This window comes from Chamaea fasciata, unplaced genomic scaffold, assembly GCF_029207755.1.
Source record: "Chamaea fasciata isolate MVZ Bird 193981 ecotype frontalis unplaced genomic scaffold, bChaFas1.0.hap1 SCAF_21, whole genome shotgun sequence".
Taxonomy (NCBI): Eukaryota; Metazoa; Chordata; class Aves; order Passeriformes; family Sylviidae; genus Chamaea; species Chamaea fasciata.
Genome location: NW_027094106.1, coordinates 3,065,483 through 3,086,385, shown reverse-complemented (window position 1 = coordinate 3,086,385; position 20,903 = coordinate 3,065,483). Strand labels below are relative to the sequence as shown.

Genomic DNA, 20,903 nt, shown 5'->3' with positions numbered 1-20,903 from the left:
GGCAGCTTGAGCTGGCACTTTGGAGGTGCAAGACCAAAGGAGCAGAAGGGAAAATGTCTCCAGTCAGGGCTGCAGGTGAGGAGAGCAGCAGGAGCGTGACTCTCTTCCTAGTGCTGGCTGATGGCTTGTTTGTCTGCATGTGCTGCCCCATGTCCCCATGGCTCCACGCTCCCCAAAACCAAAACTGCAGCCACTGGTGCGTACAGCATTGCTTGTCTGTGAGCCAGGACACATTGTTGGGGTCTCTCTCTTCTTCTCCCCATAATACTGTTTGTGCCTAGATCTGGTTCAGGGAGTGCCAAGCTGTGTCTATACCCCCAGCATGTGCTCCCTGCCTGGAAGCCGTTGCGATACCTATGGAAAACCTTCCAGCATACACCATTCCTCCCAACCCTGTGTGTTGTGGGTGTGCCAACGGGTTTTCTGCCCTCCCCCCTTTACTAACCCACTTTTCCCAGTGATGCTGTGACAGGCTTTTAAGCCCAGAACCCTCCTTCCCATTGGATTTTGCTTTCTGCTTGGGTCTGTGCAGTGCCCCTGGTATTTGGAGTAGCTTAAAGGATGCTGTAGAGAGGCAGGCTGCCACTTTGGGGTGCTTTGTGTCCTCAGTAGCAAGGCAGTGGACATGGGGGCTGGGGGAGGTGTTCTTGGGGATGGAGCAGTATCCCTCCTTGGAGGTGCTGATATCCAGGGGGGTGGTGGTTTGGGGCTGTAAGAAGCACTTCTTGAAGATGCTGGAGAGGTGCAAGATCACACTCAGCTCCTGGGGAAAGCCTCTTTAGGGTGGCTGGGCTGGTTTCTCCTCCCAGTCTCAAATCACTGGCCCTGCGTAGAGGTTAAGGTAATTCCTCCCATCTTGAGGAAAAACAGCATTTTGCTTTGAATCAGTTTTTGAGGCTCTGTCTGGGTCAACAGGTTATCAGAGGATGAGGCAGAGTGGCTGAAATAAATCCTATTTAAATATTTACCTGCCCACTATAAAGTAGTTCTGTGTTTACCTGCTCTGGCTGCATGTGCAGTGAAGAGCTGTGCTGAGTGCTCACCAGCTCCCTGGCGCAGCATTCACACCCTTGCTGCACCCCTTGCCTAATTGCTTCCCACCCATTTAAGAGGAACAGATTGAGAAATGAATCCTCAGTCCCAAGGGTCCAAATGCAGATGCTGTGATTGCTGTGCAGTGGGGACGGATGAGAGTGAGTGTGCTGCTTGCTGTGCTTCTGGCTGAAGCAAGAGGTAATTAGGGGGTTTTGGTGTTGGGGTGATTTGATGTTTCAAAATTCTCATTTTTTTAATTGGTTCCTATAAGTTTTGTAGCATATGAGGCTGCGTGGGTCTTGACGGGGTTTGGGTCTGTGCTCAGCACTGTCCTGAACTGGAGTGATGGAGAAGCTGAGTTGGTCTCTGGTGGCACGTCCCCTCTTTGCCCACCCCATGGAGGGTTCCCATTCTTCAACTCAACAAGCCCGTGTACAAAAACTAAGCTGTGAACCCCAAAAATAAGGCACATGCCCTCTGCCTTCCCTGTCACAAGGTGCTCTTCCTTTACTCAGTCCCCCTAAATCCCTTTTTCTGAGGGCCCAGACCCACTCTCCCTGGTATAATGTCTCCTGGAAGCATCACCAGCCAGGAGCTAAGTCAGCATCAAGGCACCTCTCACACACACACTCTCGTGGCTTCACGATGCAGATATATTTATTTTCTGTTATTTATGAGGTGCCTGAGCCAAGCTCTTCGTTTGCCTGGAGGCAAGGTAAGCAGGGTGCTTTATGGCAGCTTTGGCACCCCAATCCCGCCCTGGGCACCCCAGGAGGTGGTGGGTACTGGACCTTGGGTGCTTATTCCCCTGCCCTTGCATCTAAAGTAGGCTCAGAATTTGGGACGCTGCTTCTCTTGGCGCTTTGTCGGGCGCCAGAGCTGCCGATTAAGGGAAACGTGCCACAAGGCAGGTTTGCTTTGCAGGATTAAAAGCAAATAAATATTTATGCATTATGCAAAGCAGCTCTGATAAGATATGTGTGTCATTGGGAATTTGAAGCAGTTTCGACTTGGCCCTGAGATGAAGGGGTGTGCGTGTCGATGTGGTGTGGGGGCTTAAAGGGATGTTTCTTCTCCTGCTGCAGAAAAATAAAAATAGAGGAAGAAAAACAAGGGGTTTCTTGCTTCTTGGGCTGCTCTGGTCTTGGGTTTCACCATCTCCTGCATCCTTGTGTCTTTAGCTGCAAAAATGGAGAAGAGCCAGGGAGAGAGAGCAGTGCAGGCAGCATTTTGGATGCAAATATAATGCTGGCCCTGCTCCTAATATTCACTGTGTTTACATGTAAATGCAAACAACTGTTGACTTAGTTTCAATAGATAATGTATTTCATAACACAATGGAAATGAGAATTAAGCTGGAATTTAGCAGGAGGGAACATGTGTTTCTGCAAGACCTTGGGCTCTGCTGGCCCCGTGGTGTTGGGGGGCACCTCTGCCAATGATTTCCCTGGCTAATCCTTTCCGAAACAGCGTGAGCAGGACAGGTGCAGGGCTGGGTTGGCTGCAGGTTCTGGGAGCTGAGCTGACCCACTGGCAAGCAGGGGTTTTAGGGACCAGGGCTGATCTGGGCCAGTTTCTTCCTGGGAAAGAAGAAAAAAATAAAGGCCTCGTGTGCTGTGGAGTGATTCGAGGTGTCAGGGAAGGGAAATGCTGTCCCAAGCTGCCATGTTTGCCTGAGCGATGACAAGTCCTGGGAAGGAGGAGGTATCAACAGCCACGTCACCTTGTCCTGATGTGACTCCAAGCAGAAACACGTGGGAGAGGACCTGGCTTGTTTTCGGGCCAGGTCCTGGCCAGCCCCGAGCCATCCTCACAGGGCTCCCTGGGGCCAGCCCAGGCAGCCTTTGAATCAGGGCTGTGATCAGAGCCACTCCCGCGGCATCTGCCCTAGGCTGGCACACTCCCCTCCCTCCCCACTGCAGTCCAAATCCCTCTGGGAGCACCAGGTGAGACCCTGGCACCACGGCAAACCCCTCAGCAGGCTGTGCTGTCCTGCCCAGGTGAAGGTTCCCGTGTCTTCACACAGTTCCACAGAGCCCCCAGGGACAGAGGTGTTGCTGGGGGTTGCAACCAGCAGCTGTCCCAGGGTGTGGGTCTGTCCCATCCATCTGTCCCTGTCCGTGGCTAGCTGCCATCAGCACAGCGAGGCTTGTGGTGCTCAGGGCTCAGTGTTAAGAAAGGCAGGCCTTTGTGGATGTGGGGGTAATCTTGTGCTGTACCCCCAAGGTGTATTAGACATTGGAGAATCTCCCCACGGGAGCTCTGGGGATGGTCACACGGGTGGGGACACCTTGGCTGGAGGTGGCATGGCTCTAGGAGCCGGTGGGGTCCCTTGAGCTGCACAACAGGACCCAGCGTTGCTGCCCCAGTTGGGGGACGCTGGTCTGGATCCTGGTGTCCGTGCCTGGGGATGGTGGGGGATGGCACCCCCAGCTGTTTGGGTCTGGCAGCAGCAGTGACCCAGCAGTCAGTGCTGCAGTACTGGCAGGGTTTGCAGGTTTTGGGGCTGGTGTCATGGCCAGAGGCTGCCTGGGGAGGAAATGGGGATCCTGGCTGGCTGTGCCTCTGTCAATACCTGCCTCACTTGACAGGTCATACCAGGGCGGGTGCATGCTTGGCTTCACCCAGGGCTCCTCCACTGCCAGTGTGAGTCACCTGCCCTGTGCAGGGTGCCCAGTCGTGGGCAGGCATTGAGGCTGTGGGTGGCAAGGAGCTGCTGGCACTATCTCTCTGCACACATCCCAGCTGTGGGGCTGGGATGATCCAGGACCTGCTCTCACCTTTGTGACTCATCCCATAAAATAAAATAAGGGAGAAGGGAGCGGGGAGCTGACAGGAGTGGGAAACTCAGGGCATGAGATGCTCCCATCTCTGAGCCTTCGTTCATCTTTTTAAAAAGCCATTTTATTTTTTTTTTTAATGAGTTTATTTATGTAGCCAGCCTGGATCAGCAAACAGCCCATCCTGTAACACATGGAATACTCAGTACTGAGACACCAGTAACCAGAGAGAAATACTAGAGATAAAATTAAACATAATGAGATTATGTGGTATCTCTCTGTCAGGGACCACCTTATGCAGAGCAAACTAATTGCCTGTGCAGAGCAGAAAGTGGGTGATGAGCAGTGTCTGGGAGCTAGGGAGGGGCTGGTGCCATCAACAGCAGCTTTGCAAAAGAAAAAAGCGTTGGAGTTGTGTGCTGAGGAGCAAGATGAGGAGCCCAACAGCATTTGGGAGACTGGGATGGAACATCCTCTGCTCAGCACTTGTGGACTCATTGTCCCCAGGAATGAGTTGCTGCTGCTGGGTTTTTGTATATTTGCAGTTTGAGTAGCCTTTTGCTAGATAATAATTGACTATTATTATTATTAATAATAATAATAATGATAATCTGGAGCAGTGTCTGGTCAGAAGGACAAGGTGGACATGCCAGTTGAGGCAAGAGCCAGGATAGGGCATTGAGCACTGTTCAGAGAAAGCAAACCCCTTACCAGGGTGTGGGGCTAGGGCTGCAACACCAGGGCCATCATATAGATGGGATTTTTCCTTAATTTAGTGGGGAGAAAAATTATTTTACAAAAGCAAAAAAGCATGTGTCTGTGTAATATAAAATTCAAGTTAGGCTCTTGGTGATTTCATGGAAAACAACAGGCTTTTTATATTGGCTCTTGGGGTAGGAGGAGAGCAGGCTAGAATAAAGATTTACAGTCTTTGGGAGATTAAAGGCCCTTGGTACATTGTTCAAATACCACGAGATTAGTTTCCAAGGAGACGGATACCAGTTGCCATAGGCACCGGGGGCCAGGAATTAGGATTGCGATTTTTTATCCTGATCACGCAACCAGTAGCTGAATGCTGTTAAAACTGGGCTTTAAATAACCCCAGTGTGAGTGTATGCACTGCCAAGCCAGAGGCAGGGAACAGAGTCTGCCTGCCTTCCCCCTGCTCCAGCACCCACTCAGGCATGCAAGGTGGGCCCCAAATGCTGACGGAGGGGTGCAGAGGGGTGCAACCTGGGAGCCCAGGTTGGTGCAATCCCAGGACCTGCCTTGCAGGTTGTCCTATGGCTTCTGAGTTCATTTCACCTCCGTTTTTCTCACTGAGCAAGAGATTGCCAGCATCATCTTGCAATAACCAGCAGTCATGATGGTGCAGGAGCTGGGGATCATCACAGATTCATGGAATCATGTGGTTTGAAAGGGACCTTAAAGGTCATCCAGTTCCACCCCCACCCCTGACATGGGCAAGGACACCTTCCACTAGACCAGTGGGATGTACCAGGGGGTAGAATTATCAACTTGCTAATTTTGGCTTCCCCATGCCATTTGCTTCTGGGAAGTGCAACCTGAGCCCCGGCGTTTGAGGTGCCGGATCTGCGCCTTTCCTTCTAGGAACTGCCAGGCAGTGTGCCTTTGTGCAGGAAGGGCTCCCTGATTGCAGGCTGAGTTTTGGGGCTGGGCAGCCCCCCTGGGGAGGGAGGCTCAGCTCTGGGAGCTCTGCAGGCACCCAGGTCTCTGTGGCTGGGTGGTTCTGCTCGCCCACCAGCCACCATGAAGCTCACCTTGGCCTCACTGACCACAACCATTCACACGGGGTTGCTGGGGCAGGATCCAGCTTTCCATGCATGGTGCTTTCAGCATCCCTCCCTGCTATGGTGGGAATGCTCCAATTAACACTTCCCCCCCCCCCGCCCTTGTTTTTAAAATTTCTTTAATAAATGAAGAAGCAGTTGCTGGAAGCAAGAGCTTCTGCGCCTGCCTGCCGTGAGATTGCAGTGCGGAAACTTTTCTGGAGCTGAAAGCGGTGCTGCTGGAGCTCCACAGGCAGGGTGATCCCCCAGCAGCTGCCATGCCATGGAAGTGTTTATCCTAGGGGAGATGAGAAACAGCTTCTGAAGGGCACTTGATCCTCTTCTGTCTCTCTTTGCACTAGACAGAAGCCTACTATGATTTTACTATATTACATTGAGGTATGCACCTAGGCTAGGCTTAAGGAAATCAAGGTGGCAGCAGAATGCAATGCCCTGGTTGGAGGCGGAAAGTGGAATTCCTGTGGCAGACACTTTTCCGTGTGGGAGCCCCCCAGTTTGCTCTTTGCTTCTGTTATAAGTGGGACTAAACCACAGCAGGTGCCAGATTCTCTGGGAGAGCAGAGCCGAGGCAGTGATGCTGGTGAGGGTTGTGGTGCCGGTGTCTGTGTGAAGAGGTTTTCCAGCAGGTGCCTTGGGATTTGTGGGTAAAATAAAACAGGGAAGGAGGTGTTTGGTCATGAGAACTTGCTCTGCCCTGTACTACCCACTTGGAAGGAAACAGGCAGGGGAGATAAGAGGGTTTGGGAGAGCCAACAGAGGCAGCGAGGTAAGAGCTGCTGGCACAGTGGGGACACAAAGCAGTGCCTGCATCCTCACTGTGCTGGTAGCACTGTGGCCCAGATTTCACCACAGGGTGTTTGCCCCCCCAGCTCTGCTGCTTTCAGTCTTTGGAGAAAGGTATCACCTTGAAAAGCTGATATCAGCTTGAAACCTTTCAGTCCTTTGCTGTGTTAGGAACTGGCTGCATGGCCAGGCCCAGAGAGTGGTGGGGAATGGTGCTGCACCCAGCTGGGGACAGTCACCGCTGGTGTCCCTCAGGGGTCTGTGCTGGGGCCAGTCCTGTTTGATATCTTCACTGATGGTCTGGGTGAGGGGATTGAGCCCATCACCAGTAAATTTGCAGATGACACCAAGCTGGGAGCATGTGTCAGTCTGCTGGAGGATAGGAGGGCTCTGCAAAGGGATCTGGACAGGCTGGATAGATGGGCCAAGTCCAACAACATGAAGTTTAACAAGTCCAAGTGCTGAGTCCTGCACTTTGGCCACAATAACCCCCTGCAATGCTCTAGGCTGGGGACAGTGTGGCTGGACAGTGCCCAGGAGGAAAGGGACCTGGGGGCACTGGTGACAGCAGCTGGACATGAGCCAGCAGAGTGCCCAGGTGGCCAAGAAGGCCAATGGCTCCTGGCCTGGATCAGGAATGGTGTGGCCAGCAGGAGCAGGGAGGTCATTCTGCCCCTGTGCTGGGCACTGGTGAGGCCACACCTCGAGTGCTGTGTCCAGTTCTGTCCCTCAGTTTAGGAAGGACATTGAGACACTTGAGCACGTCCAGAGGAGGCTGATGAGGGGTTTGGAACACAAACCCTGTGAGGAACAGCTGAGGAAGCTGGGGTTGTTTAGCCTGGAGAAAAGGAGACTCAGGGGTGACCTTATCACTCCCCACAACTCCCTGAAAGGTGGCTGTAGCCAGGTGGGGCTTGGTCTCTTCCCCCAGGCAACCCCTGACAGAAGGAGAGGACACAGCCTTAAGCTGTGCCAGGGGAAGTTGAGGTTAGACATCAGGAAAAACTCCTTCCCTGAAAGAGTGACTGGGTGCTGGAATTGTCTGCTCGGGGAGGTGGTGGAGTCACTGTCCCTGGGTGAGTTTAAAAAAAGACTGGATGTGGCACTCAGTGCCATGGTTTAGTTGATGAGGAGGCGTTAGGTCATGGGTTGGACTTGGTGATCCCAAAGGTCTTTTCCAGCCTAGTCATTCTGTGATTCTGTGAAAAGTGGCAAAATAAAAGGCAATTTTTGGATGTGTGGAGAGATGTGGCAGCAGTTATTGGGCAGCAGTTGGACCAGGTTTGGGACTGGGGGAGCATGGACACCCTTGTTTAGGGGATCAGATGTGTCCTCAGCAGATGCTTCTCACACCAGGGGTGTGTGACAGCATGGTACCTTGGTCCCTCAAAACCCAGAGCTCCTTGCTTGTCTCAGGAGGGCTGTGCTGCAGGGGCACCCACACACAGGGCATGGATTAGGGCTTTTCAGGGTGTTTAGACAGCTGAGGGTATTTCTGGGCATTTTATGAGTGCCCTGGACCACAGGAATATCTGCTGTACCACTGGCATTGGTGCTCATGGAGCAGCTCACCAACCACCTGTTCGGGGTGCACTAAACCGTCCTGGCATGGGCACGATTTGCGTGGCTTGAGATGGAGATGATGTGGCCACAGAGGCAGGAGGCTGGCACTGAATTTTGTGTAAGGGATTAGGGTTTAGCTGGGCAGGAGAGGTGGGTTAAAGCAAATTGCCCATGTGGAGCAGGTTCTCCACTGCTGCAGCAAAAACCCCCAGGACAGCTCTTTGGCAAGCATGGGACCATGTCACAGTGCTCCTGCATCCAGGATGGCTTTGGTCACATCTGCTCCACTCATACTGGTTTTTGCTTAAGCAATTAGAAAAAACCCCCCACAAATGGAAATTCAAGGCAGGTCCCTACCCTAGCTTTTGCCCTTGCTGTGGCTGATGTGGTTTCCAGGGGTTTTTGCTCAAATGGCTCCAGCTCTCCAGGCACCTCACTGAACACAACTACCTGCAAAAAAGGGACCTCCAAGATCACTGGGATGGAGTGGGACAGGGAAATACCCTCTGAGTCACTGCCCCGTCCTCACTGGTGGGATAACCCTCGGTGTGGGTCCTGCCCCAAAGTGATACCTCTGGATGGGACACAGGGATGGGCCCCTCACTTGGAGCAGGGACACTGTCCTGGGTACTAGCAAAGGACATTAATTCTCCCTTCGGCTCCAATGAGGATGACTCCTGATCCATTTTAAAACATGTTTAATGATAGCCAGGGCTAATTGTTTAAGTATCTTCCAGAGTGTAAGCTTTAAAAATTCCTTTAAATATTCCCTCATGGAGTAACAGGCAATTACAAATAAAATCACTGTCATCTCATCATTATGTTTATGGGCTGGTGGTGTCCTCCCAGCAGATGGGCTTGAGGGCACTGGTCCTTCTCCCTTGATCCTGGGAGGATGGAGATGCCTGAATGTAGTGCCCAACATCCTGCAGCCTGTCAAACATTTCAGGTGGCCAAGAAACCCAAGTACCTTTAAAACTCTCCCAGCCCCAGCTGTGCTTTCCCCTGCTCTAATGTACCCCCAGGCTGCCCCTCCACTACCCAGGAGGGTAAAGGGCCTGTAATCTATCTGAAGACTGACCTCTAATATATATATTTTTTTTCTTTTCTTTTCTTTTTATTTTGCTGGAACTGGGTTTGTTTCATTTGGGCCTCCCACTATCTCATCAGAACCACGGAGGCAACAGGTAGAATTTTCCTGGAAAAATGAGTAAGTGGATAATTTCCTGCCACTCTTGTGTGGAACTGTGGGCAGGACCAGTGCAATGCTCAATTTTTTTCTTTCATCTTTTTTTTTATTCTTTTTTTTTTTAACCCCCAGTGTGCTGAATTGCCAAAGCTCTCATTAATTTCTATTCCTGTTTAGCTCCCTGAACAGGGAACTTGCCCACACCATCAGAGGCTTTGTGCATTCCGGGTGGGCAGGCATGGGGGGATTTTCATGAGGATATTGGGATCTCCATAGGGCAAGCAGGTAGCAGTGGCAGCAGCTCTTTAGGGCTCTCTGTGATGTTCCCTACCTTTTTGCATCTCTCTTGCTGGGTGCTGGGTCTGAGCCAGTGCTCTTCAACCTGTTGCCCTTGGGTGTAGTTGGTAGCTCAAGGGCTGAGCTGGAATATGTGACCTTGACATCCACCAGTGGCTTTGGGTCAGGGCTCCAGACTGAGGATGCTTTTCCCCGGGATGTTTCTGAGGTCTGATGTCCTTCCCACATCCTCAGTACAAGAGATGCCTCACATGGTGGGAATGGACAGTGTTATGTTTGTAAGACACAGTAGACCAGTAGGAAAAAAAACCAAATTAATTAGTTTAAACCCAGTATGTTCTAGGCCAGTCTGGACAGGGCTTCGAGCAGCTGGTCTTGCAGAAAGTGTCTCTGCCCATGGCAGGGGGTTGGAAAGTGATGGACTTTTAAAGCCCCTTACAAACCAAACCATTCCATGACTCTGTGGTTCAGTATTGGTAGCAAAACCCCAGTCTTGGCAGAAGTCAGTGCTACAAGCAGCGACCGAGGGACGTGCTCCATCCCTCCTGGGCACTTAGTTGTTCCCATCTCACAGCATCTCCCACTCTGCCCTGGGTGTGACCCTGGGTAATTCCCAAAAAAGGGTTCATTGCCTTGCCCTTTTTTTGCTGGCAAAGGTGGCCCAAAGAAGTGAAAGTATGGGGAGAGACAGTAATTCAGTCTAGATTTGCAAATCCTGGACAAACGTTCAGCTTCCCTTGAGGAATGAGAGTTTGGGGATTTACGCTGTATGAGGCTTTCATGCACGGCAGGGTGAGGGGCAAGGGGAGGATGGCGGTGGAGGGTCTGTTTCAAGGGCTGTGGCACTGTGGAAACACCAGCTCAGCTTAATAAATAAGATGCTGTTGCTTCTGGGTGTGACATGGGGTTGAAAATCATTGTAAGACTTCAGAAGATAAGGAAGAAGGGGGATGAAAACTCTCCCATTCCTAACACCGGGAGTACCCTGCCAGTTCAGTCTTTGCATGGGCCAGAGGCAAACTGTGCAAGTTGCTGGATCACATAACCCCCCTCTACTTCTCCTAATGGGACCTGTTTATAATCTGAGGGGTGTAATAACAGCTTTCTGACATGAAATTTCCTTTGGAGGGTTGTCATTGACTTACTGGTGGGGTTTTTTTACTGTTTTGTTAGCTCCGTAGGATTTGGAAATGGTGATGCGGGATGCACAGCTGGAGGATGTTTATCTTGGAGAGATGCTGCCCCATGGAAATGTTCGAGGGACTGGTGGGGGGATGTGCCTCCTGTAGGTGCAGGGCTGGGGAGGCCCTGGCCCACTCCACAGAAATTCATGAGCCTCCCCAGTGCCTGGTTTTTCCTTTGCTGCAGCACAGGTGATTCATGAGTGAAACTGCCCCGGGGCCAAGTTTCTAATCTTTCCCAAGATTATCAAGGGACATGTCGTAAGAGCCAAGCAGGAGATGACATCCCGTGCCAGCTGTTGCACAGCACCCTGCTCCCCTGAGATTGCTTTGTGGATTAGAAATAATTAAGAAAATAATAAAATTTGATAACTAAAAAAAAAAAAAAAAACCCTTAAAAAATGTAAAAACAATCTGCAAATGTTTGCTCTGTCCCCATGACAGTGGTGTGATGGTCCCTGAGCCAGCCTTTGCTCCTGGGATTGAGTTTGCAGAGGTGTGATGGGGCTGTACCTGGAGCAGGACCCCTGTGGAAGGTGACATCGACCCTTTGGTGGTGTCCCAGGAAGGGATTTCAGTAGGACAGGCACGTCCAGAGCCCCAGGAAGTGGGGCAGACTGCTCTGCACCCATCCTACCCACCTTGCTCCCTGTTGCCAGCCCCAACTGCTGTAAGAATGGTTTACCCTAGTTTTCCTAGAGAGTGCTTTCCCTTTAATTAGACAAACAACTTCAAGCCCTATGTGTCTTAATTTGATTTAAATAAGCCTAGCACTTGCTGGTGGAGTTTTCTTTCCTCCCTTTTATTCCACCCTTTTGTAAATCCACTGTAATGCTCTTTGTGACCACAAATGATTAAAAGCTTTACTGGAATATTGTCCCCCCATCTCTTAAAATCCCATTGTGTTACTTGGGTCATCTTTTTGTTATGTCGTGGGGGGTTTTTTTGGTGTTTTTTTAAATTTTTTTTTTCTTATTGACTGATTCCTGCTTTTACTTACAAAACAATCAGCCAGGGGAAAGAGATTATTTTTGTCCCAATCTCCTGCAGGATAGGAAAGGGATGCAGGGACCCTGGCCCCACTTCCCATTGATGTTACCCCTGTCTTTCCTATTGGTTCCCTCTCTGCAGCCAGATCCAGCTTGTGGCTTTGCTTTTTGCAGCCAAGAGAGGAGCATCTCTTCCCTGGAAGTGCTGATTCCTGTGGGAGGCCGTGGCTGAGCAGGTTGGTGCAGCTAGAGCTCCTCGAGTGGATGCAACCAGCCCCACCAAGGCAGGGACTGGTTCTCCGAAATGCTGCTAGAAGGCAGCAGAATGTCCCTGCCACAGCAGCCATCTTTAATAATAAATAGGGCACTCAGAAACATGCATGGGCATCAAAGTAAAGCTGTTTTCTAAGCAAGTGCTTGGGGGAGCTAAGAAGGGAGTGATGCTCCCAGGAAGAGGGCAGTGGCTGGTCCCCAGCTCAGCTTGGTGCCCAGCGCTGGCACCACCAGCACCTCGCTGTTTCCTGCCAATTGCAACGAGGCACTTCCTATTAACACAGCATCCGTGAAAATATGGAATCTCTAGTTCCCTACTCCTGCAGAGCTGTGCTCAGGAAGCTGCTCGGGAGCTTGCAGATGAAATGGGCTCTTGTCTGTCTGTCCATCCATGCATGCACAAACTGCAGGGCTGGAGCAAGGCAGATAGCTTCCTGGGGTTGCTGCAGCTTCTTGTGATGGTAAAGCTGGAGGTGCCTGGCAGAGACCTGTCCCTGGCATGGGGACATCTGGGGTCTGCCCAGCTGCAGGACTATATGTTCAGTTTCCTGCTTTATTTTCCAAGCTGATGCCTAGTTAGGCCAGGTTCTTTCCCCCCACAAGATCATCATGGAGGAGATGTCCATCGGCTTTGTTAGAAAGTGTCAGATGGGTGGAAAAGGATTTTCCTGGGCAGCTGTTAGTGTGGCTGAGGTTCCAGCTCTGCTGTCTGCAGGTGCCAGTGGAGCCTCAGCACTGCTTGGCTGCTTTCAAGAGCTGGCAACAGGGGGAAAATCCTGGAGGGCTCATCCAGAGCAATTCCTGAAATTCAGTCATTACTGTTTAATGGGATTTGTCTCCCCTTTTCATTAGCTTGTTGCAGATCCTTATAAAAGTTTGCCCAGAGAAGCTGTGACTGTCCCAGGAACCTGGGATAGTGGAAGGTGTCCCTGCCCATGGCAGGGGGTTGGAACGAGATGACCTTTAAGGTCCCTTCCAACCCAAACTCTTCTGTGATTCTTTCTTAACGTGTGTGCTCAGGCACCTGCAGAGATGCCAGTGAGGGGGAGCTTGTTATTTTGGGCTAAAAGCCAGCAATTCCCCAGGTTCATGGGGCAGCACAGCTCTGCTTTGCATTCAAATTCCTTCTGCTTGGACACAGGTGCAGACTAGGGCAGGAAGGTGAAGTTGGGGATTTGCCTTTAACCCGTGTTTTCAGTGAGGCTGGGCAGCTGTGGTTATCGACTGAGTGGCAAATTGAGTTATGCGCAGGCAGCTCCATTCATACTCCCCGCCTTCTGCCCATCCGGCCTTGTTAGGGATTCTCCAGGCTCTTTCATCCATTTGTGAGCACATGATTTATGATCTGGGTTCAAGTGGCTTATGAGCTAACTTGCCGCCCCTTATTTACAGGATTAAAGCTGGGTGGTGTGACACTGCCCTCCAGACGGAGGGGATACCTGGGAGGGCTGTGTTGGGTGCTGGGGGTGATGCTGTCTGGAGTGTGGGTGTCCCAACACAGGTGTTTTGAGCAGGGTGAGACCTTGCTTTAGTTTTCCTGCAGTGTTGGCATTACTGTGAGTCGAGATGAGGCATGAGCACTGAGGTGCAGAAACCTGATGCTGTTGCTGCACTTGTATCTGGGTCTCAGCATTTTTCCCCATTTGGCTGTGAGGGATGGAGATTCTGGGGCTGAACCTCTTTGCAGATACGCAGTCCCTGCACGCCACCTTGTCCTGTTCCCCGTGACACCAAGAACTGCAAAGCTGGGTAATTTGTTTAGGGAATCCCTTGCCATGAGCTGCGTCTCTCCCTTGGGGTGAAAGCAGAGCACCCTGTGACTTTGACCTGTTTCAGGGGCACTTTTGGGTGGCAGGCTCTCCTCTTGCCCAGGATTTAGGGCGGGAGGCACGAGGACGGTGAGCACGGTGTCTTCGTGGGGACAGGGCCATCACCCTCTGCTCAGAGCCTGGGCACAGGAGTGCTCTGTGTCCTCTTCAGCACCGCATCCTCTGGCTTGCATGGCCACAGGCTGGACATCTGGGGTGTCCCACCATGCAGCTGGTCCAGTGGCCCCTGCACGATGGCGGCATCTCCTCGAGGGTGAGCTCCAAATGCAGAGATGATCTGGCTACCACTGGTACACACAGCATCGACTCCAGGGTTTGATTACAGCTCCACAGCTTCTGCAGCTGTCTGCCTTTAGCAGAGGACTCATGGGGATTGTGGGGTTCAGGCTGCTCTGGCCTCTCTGCATGCCTCAGTTTCCCCTGTGTACCTGTGGCACGTTGCTCCCACAGCACACGATGGTAGTGGGGCTTCTGTGGTGATGGCCAGCTCCAGCTCTCCGTTAGTAACAGTGATGCATAGCTCTTCTATTGTTTTCTGTTTTCAGGTGAATATGGCCTTGGCAGGGAAGCCTTTAGATGTGACACTCACCACCTCCAGAGCTGACCAATGGAATATGGTTTTTCCCCAGAGAGACGAAATCATCACCAGCTTAGTGTCTGCCTTAGACTCCATGGTAAGAGGCCAGTGGCACCCCTGTCCCCATCCCCCTCCCTCCTTTGGCCTCCGTTTAGCAAGGCTGTCTGGGTGCAGGGCTGGCACAGGATGCCTGGTGAGCTCATTCCGCTCTCCTCTGCTGCTGGAAAGCCCAGGGAACTGCTGAGAAATAAGAACCCTTTCCTGCCCTGACAGCCATAAGGATCATAAAGTCAGCACAAGTAAATCTCAGATGTGTATTGTTTTTCCATTAATATTTATGTTGGTATCAACTGGCTGTAGGCTGGTTGGTTTGTTTTTTTTTTTCTTGCTGTTTTACCGATGTTACCGTGAGCATTTACACAACAGCAGAACAATGGCTTTTTATCTCTGAGAACAAAGAAAAGAACTTTCATATCTTTTGACGTAGAATTCCCGGTGGAAACCTTGCCTAAGTCAGCCGTGCTTACATAAACAAGATAACTGTCTGGATTAAGTCTCGTGGACCAGAGCTAATCTTATTTTTAACTGTGAATGTGATCAAGAAGGGAAAGCGGATGTGTAGTAACAAATGTCTAATGCAATGAGATGTGCTAAATAGCTCTCTCTTTTTAAAGTCAAGTCATATGTAATGTATTTATCTAGGATATGTTTTCCTCTCTGTGCGGGAGAGGTTTTTTCATTAATACCAATTTCCTTCTCTTTGACATCACCACCCCACTAAGGAGCAGGTTCCCTGGAGCCTACACACCCCAAGCAGCTTTGATGATTTATATACATGCCATCCTGTACAGCAAATTATGTTACCATAGTTTGGCTTCTTAACGAATATACATTATTATGCAGTCCTTATTAGGTGCTTACACTGGGGCCAGGGAGCCAAGCTGCTCCTGAAATTCAGCCTTTATCCCTGCACTTCAGGCTCTTTGCTCACTGAAACCTAGCTGCCTGTGTGCCTGGTAAATAAACCACAGGGCCATGTGCATGTCACCAAGCAGGCTTACGGTTTGGATTTGTTCTGCATCCAAATCTCACATAGCTTAGGTTTTGTGTTTGTTTTTTTGAGTGTTGGACTTTTTGAGCAAAATACTCGTCTTTGTGACTGAGTTTTGAAAGGAGGTTCCTTAAAAATATCTGTTTTGTGGGATTTGATTCAATGCCTCCTTAAGGAAGGTGAGCAGGAGGTAAGATGACCTAGTCTTGGAAGCTGGTTTAAGCCCACACCAGTGAAGCTCATTGTACGTGTGTGCAGGCAGCTCAGGGGGGTTGGTCCATGTAACCCCCCTGCTCTCCTGCTCCCTTCCTGGCTGCCAGCATCCTCCAACACCTCTGTGGGGTTGTTGATGTGTCTAACCAGGGCTGATGATGGGAAAAACCCCCCTTTTTTACCGATTTAGATCATGACCTGGGGATAGCATCTTCCTAGCACCAGTGCTGTAGCTGTAGGAATATGACTCAGGCTGCTGGCACTGTGTAACTATTATAATATAAAAAATACTAATAAAAATGCATATACATGTGTATTATGTAGAGCAGGAAGGGCATGTTACATAAAATGGATTAATGGAAGAAGTTTTTTCCATCTCTTTATTGTTTTGCATAACTGTACAAGAAGAATCGTTCAACTAATCTGGACTTTGACCATATTAGTGTTCTGCAGCTGAAATAAGATTCCTGTGTTCCTTATTCCATTAGAGCTGGTGGAAAAATGCAAATTGTTATCGGTTGTGGTGTGGGTTTTTTGTTAGATCTTTTTTTTTTTACAGGAACGTTTTCTTTTAAAGAAATGCAATAAAATGTTTATTTTTAGGATAGGAAAAAGTGAAATAAAACGATGGGTAAACAGTTCTTGTTTTCCAGCTGGGTATTTTCGTAGAGCTGTAAAGTCACCGAAATTTTTAGGGGATTGCCATAAACGCACAGTGAAATTCTGACATAAACCAGAGCACTGGTTTGATGGGAAGGGCAAAAAAAAACCCAACAAACCCCACTGGGAAATGGCAAGGGGTGGGAAGCAGGGGTGCTCCCCCAGGCTGTGTGTGCTGACCTGGTGCCTCCCGCAGTGCTCGGCGCTGTCCAAGCTGAACGCGGAGGTGGCCTGCATCGCCGTCCACGAGGAGAGCGCCTTCGTGGTGGGCACTGAGAAGGGAAGGGTTTTCCTCAGCGCCCGCAAGGAGCTGCAGGCTGACTTCCAGAAGTTTTGCAGTGAGTATCCGCAGTGGCACCCACGTCCATGCCGAGGTTGGTGCTCCGGTTGTGCCAGCTGGGGACTCCTACAGTGCATGGAGGGGTTGTGGTTTGGGGGCACCACGGTGCTGTCTGTCAGTCCATGGGGCTGGGTGGGGTTTGAAGTGATGGAGAAGTTGGGAGGGAACTGCAGCCAGAGCCTCTTCCCTGCCAGGGAGGGCACTGCATGCCCTGACTCTTCTCTCATCCATCCCTGAGGTGGCTCAGGGCTGGAATGCTGCTCTGCTGCCCTGCTGCTGTTAGCCTGCGGCAGTGCTGCCAGAACACTGGAATATTTTTTGAGGACATAGCAGAAATAGTTTGTCCTAGTGATCCTCCCAGAAGGGGCTTTCTTGGTCCAAGGCTTTTTTCCTGGCTTTTGGAAAAACAGGAATGGATTTGGTAGCTAGAAGTGTTGGTTGTGGAGTTGCTAATATTTTTGAGGGATGAACAGTGGTAACAGAATACCTTGAGCAGGAGCTGTGTTCCCCAGCTCTCAGATCAGATTCACCAAGTATCTGAGGGATACCTGTGTGTTGCAAGCTTTCTGTCCCAGTTCTGTACCTCTGCCAGTTTCCAAAAAACAGTCTGGGAGCTGAAGGGAGGGTGGGAGCCATTCTGTGAATGGAGACCTTGTTTCTTGGACAGCATCATCCCCAGCATGGTAACTACTGCTTTCTTCACTCAGTGCAGAAGCTGGAACGGGATTTGGTTTTGGTGGTGCTGAGGACACCAGACCCAGATCTGTTCTACAGTGGGATGTCGGTGGAGAGAAACACATGGTCTTGACAAAAAGACCATTGGAGAAATTGTTCAGGAAGGGTTTGTTCTGGTAACACCGGTGCTGTGAAGCTGCCCAGGTCACTGTCTGCTTGGGTTGTTCACTGCCTGGCTCTGCAGGAGCAGCTCTCTGCCATGGCTCTGCCCAGCCCCTCCTCCTGCTGCCCTGGCCAGCTGCTGGCCAACTCTACTATTCCACCCTCTCACAAGAGACACTGTTAGTTATCCTCCACTGTACTCGGCAGGACAGGAGGCATTAGGGGGATGTTTCCTACATTCATGGGCAACTCTGCCTTCCCTTCCCACCACCCACAAGATGTGGATGGCAGTGGGGTGGCCAAAGGGAGGGAACTCCCTTGTGTTTGCTCAGGCTGAGAGAGGTTGTTCAGTCTGGAGAAGAGAAGGGTCCGGAGAATCCTGAGAGCCCCTTCCAGTAACTAAAGGGGGCTTATAAAAAAGAGGGAGAGTGACTTTTTGCCCAGGCAGGTAATGATAGAGCAAGGGAGAATGGTTTTAAACTAAAAGAGGAGAGATTTAGATTATATGTTAGTAGGGAATTCTTCTTTTGAGTGTTGTGAGCTACTGGGATAGGTTGTCCAGAGCAGCTGTGGCTGCTCCATCCCTGGAAGTGTTCAAGGCCAGGTTGAACAGGGCTTGGAGCAATCTGATCTAGTGGAAGGTGTCCCTGCCCGTGGCAGGAGGTGAAATCAGATGGTCTTTAAGGTCTCTTTTGACCCAAACCGTTCTCTGATTCTGTGATATATCCTGGTTGATGACCTACTTCTGTCCAGGGGCAAAGCACCTGGCACCAGATCCTGATCCCCCTCTCTTTGGTTTCATTTATATCTTTGTCAAAAAGAAATAGTCGTGTCTGATTGAAAACAGGAATTTTGAGCACGGGGTTTGAGTAAAGTGGATAATGCTGCAGACAGGGTGAAATGTGATAACTCTGTCTTGAGTGATACAGGCCCAGGCTCAACTCTGCTCCATAAAGCCCTCACAACTCCAGGCACACAGTGGAGACTATCCCAGGAAGTGCCTCTGATTTCTTGCTGCCCTTTTAGAAAGATCTGAATTAATCTAAAGCAGGCATCACTTGGAGATGTAAGAAGCCTCTCATCTCTTTGGGACACAGACCTTGCTGGAACGTCCTCCTTTATCTGAACCTCTGGTTCTGCCTTTCTTGAAGCATGGAGGGAATTGACAGTGATCAGAATTAATGTCAGGGGAGGAGGGAGAGGCAGTACTCGGTGGATGCAGATGCAAATGCATTTCACAACCTTGGTAAAACACCCCAGAAAAGTTTCTCAGGGCCTGTTTCACCATGATGTGGGAGGCATGTGGAGCCTTACAGGGGGTGGCACGGTGACTGTTTACTTTCCTGTGTCTAGTTGTCTGTGTATCCCGTGTTGCTCTTGACCCATTCCCTGTGATGTCCCAGCCATGGACTTTTTCCACAGAAGAATCTTTGAGCTCCTTCTTGAGCATCCTGGCAGCATCGAGATTTGCCAGTAGGAATCTGTTGAGGATGATGAAGGAATTAGTCCTTTGTCACCGAAAATCCCTTGCAAATTACTGTGGATAGAGCAGCAGTAATGCATTTGTAGTGTTTAATTTTCTGTGCATTTAGAGATGCAAAGAAGTCAATGCCGAAGATATGCTTTATTTGAAGTTTAATGGGGGAAATTAGCAGGAAATAGCTGGTATTACTGAGCTACATGATGCTGAAGGGTAAAAAAGCCTCCAAGAAAGGCGGATTTTCTTTTCCTGAGAGATTGAAGGCTAAGCAGATTGAAACCAGAGACTAGAAATGAACTGCCCAATTAGTCATAACTGTTTCAGTCTGGCTGAGTGGGAAAAGCCAGGGAAAAGGGGGCAGGCACCGGATGACTGACCCTGCTGCTGGCACCACTGACTATTGCCAGTGCCTTTCCCTGTACGCTCTGGGATCAACCCAGTGGGATCTCATCCAAGCTGGGGCCTGAGGTGGGTGGGAGACCTGGGACACCAGCCTGCAGCCAGAGGCGTCACCCCTTCTCCCCAGAGTGACTTCTGTTTTCTCCTCTCCCCCCACAGGAATCCAGCAGAGGAAGGAGCAGGACGCAGAGGTGCAGAAGAAGGCAAAGGAGTGCGGGCAAAGGGTGCTCAGGGTCTCCCCGGACCAGGGATCAGATGTGTACCTCCTCAGGAAGATGGTAGAGGAAGTGTTTGATGTGCTTTATAGTAAGAACCTTCATGCTTCCCTTTGGGGATATGGAATGTCCCTGGGGCTCACTGAGCTGCCCAGCACTGCCACCAGCTGTGGCTTTCATCACCAGCCTGGCTCCTTGGCATGGGAGCAGGTGCCTGGCAGGAGCAGCATGGTGAAATGTGCTCCTGTATGGAGTTAGCACTGCACTGAGATGGGATTTGGGCACTGCTTCTTAGTTTTCCAGTGCCCCAAACTGAGACAAAAAAATCCCTGTGCTGGATGAAGCATCCTTTGTCTCTCCTGACCAGGGGAAGCCTCTGTGATGCCCTGAATGTGATGTCCAAGCACAGCTTTATCCCTGCCACTGCATCCACAGCACCTCTTTCATAGCACTGTGTTGGAGCTCTGCAGATTCGCTCCCTCTTTTCCCTGGCAAGTCTATTTAAAAAGAAAACAGATGATTTTCTAGCACGTGGCCCTGCAGCCCCAACTTCAAGAGATGAGGTGGTGCCATTCCAGCACATGCATCATCCCCAGCAGTAAAGCTTCTGCAATTAAATATAGATGACCATATGGCTGTTGGTATGGAACCCAGTGGGTTGCAAAGCTCCTTCCAGGCCCAGTCTGCAGTGAGCAGCAGCAGCACCTTCTTCTTGCTCACAAGGATCTACTGGAACCCCCATGGAGTGGCTGGCAGCAGTGGCTGTGCTGCTGGCTCATCCCCTGGCAGCACCTCTAGAGCTGTGCTAGTCAGGGTAGGAAAAGCAATATTGGCTTGGGAAAACGAGCCCTAGTTATTCCCCCATGGTGCTGAGTGAGTTGTGTTAGTTCTGCATGATGCTTTGGGGGAGTTCAGGCCCTGTGGCTGGACCAGCTGCGGAGCTGGGTGTTTGTTTTTTCTGGCTGCAGCTCCCCATCACCGTCTGAGATTCAGGGCCTGGTAGAACCCTGCTGGGGTTGTGCAGGTCTCCCTGAGTGCAAAGTGCAGGCTTTGCCCCTGTTTGTGTGTGTGATTTGAGAATGGGCATTCCCACACAACAGAAGGGGGATAACAGGGGCTACCACCAGCTACTCTGGGCTCACATGCAGGAGTTGCTGCTGCTGGCTGCTGCTAGCATCTTCCACAGGCTTCACAGACAGAAAAGGGAGATAGCATCCCTGTCTCCCCTGGGACAGACAGTCACTGAAATTTTCTGAAGCCACTTAAAGGACTTGGAGGCAATATTCCCATTAATGGAAGCAATCAGATCTTATTGCTGCCTTCCGAAAGCTGGGCCCAAGAATGAAGGAAGGGATGATGCAGAAGAACCAAGGGAACAGAATGGAGAAGGTGTTTTTTGCT

General features: G+C 50.6%; 1 protein-coding gene across 8 annotated transcripts in view; it reads left to right on the top strand.

Moving 5' to 3' along the window:
* The window catches only part of GTF2IRD1 (GTF2I repeat domain containing 1), a 70,262-nt gene that overhangs the window by 9,216 nt on the left and 40,143 nt on the right, over window positions 1-20,903 (top strand). For all 8 annotated transcript variants that reach the window (XM_066202138.1, XM_066202137.1, XM_066202135.1 and 5 more), the window contains exons 2-4: window positions 14,276-14,404; window positions 16,428-16,569; window positions 19,447-19,593. In XM_066202138.1, coding sequence (XP_066058235.1) covers window positions 14,282-14,404; window positions 16,428-16,569; window positions 19,447-19,593 — 412 coding nt within the window. In that variant the 5' untranslated portion in view covers window positions 14,276-14,281. The remainder of the gene's footprint in view (window positions 1-14,275; window positions 14,405-16,427; window positions 16,570-19,446; window positions 19,594-20,903) is intronic.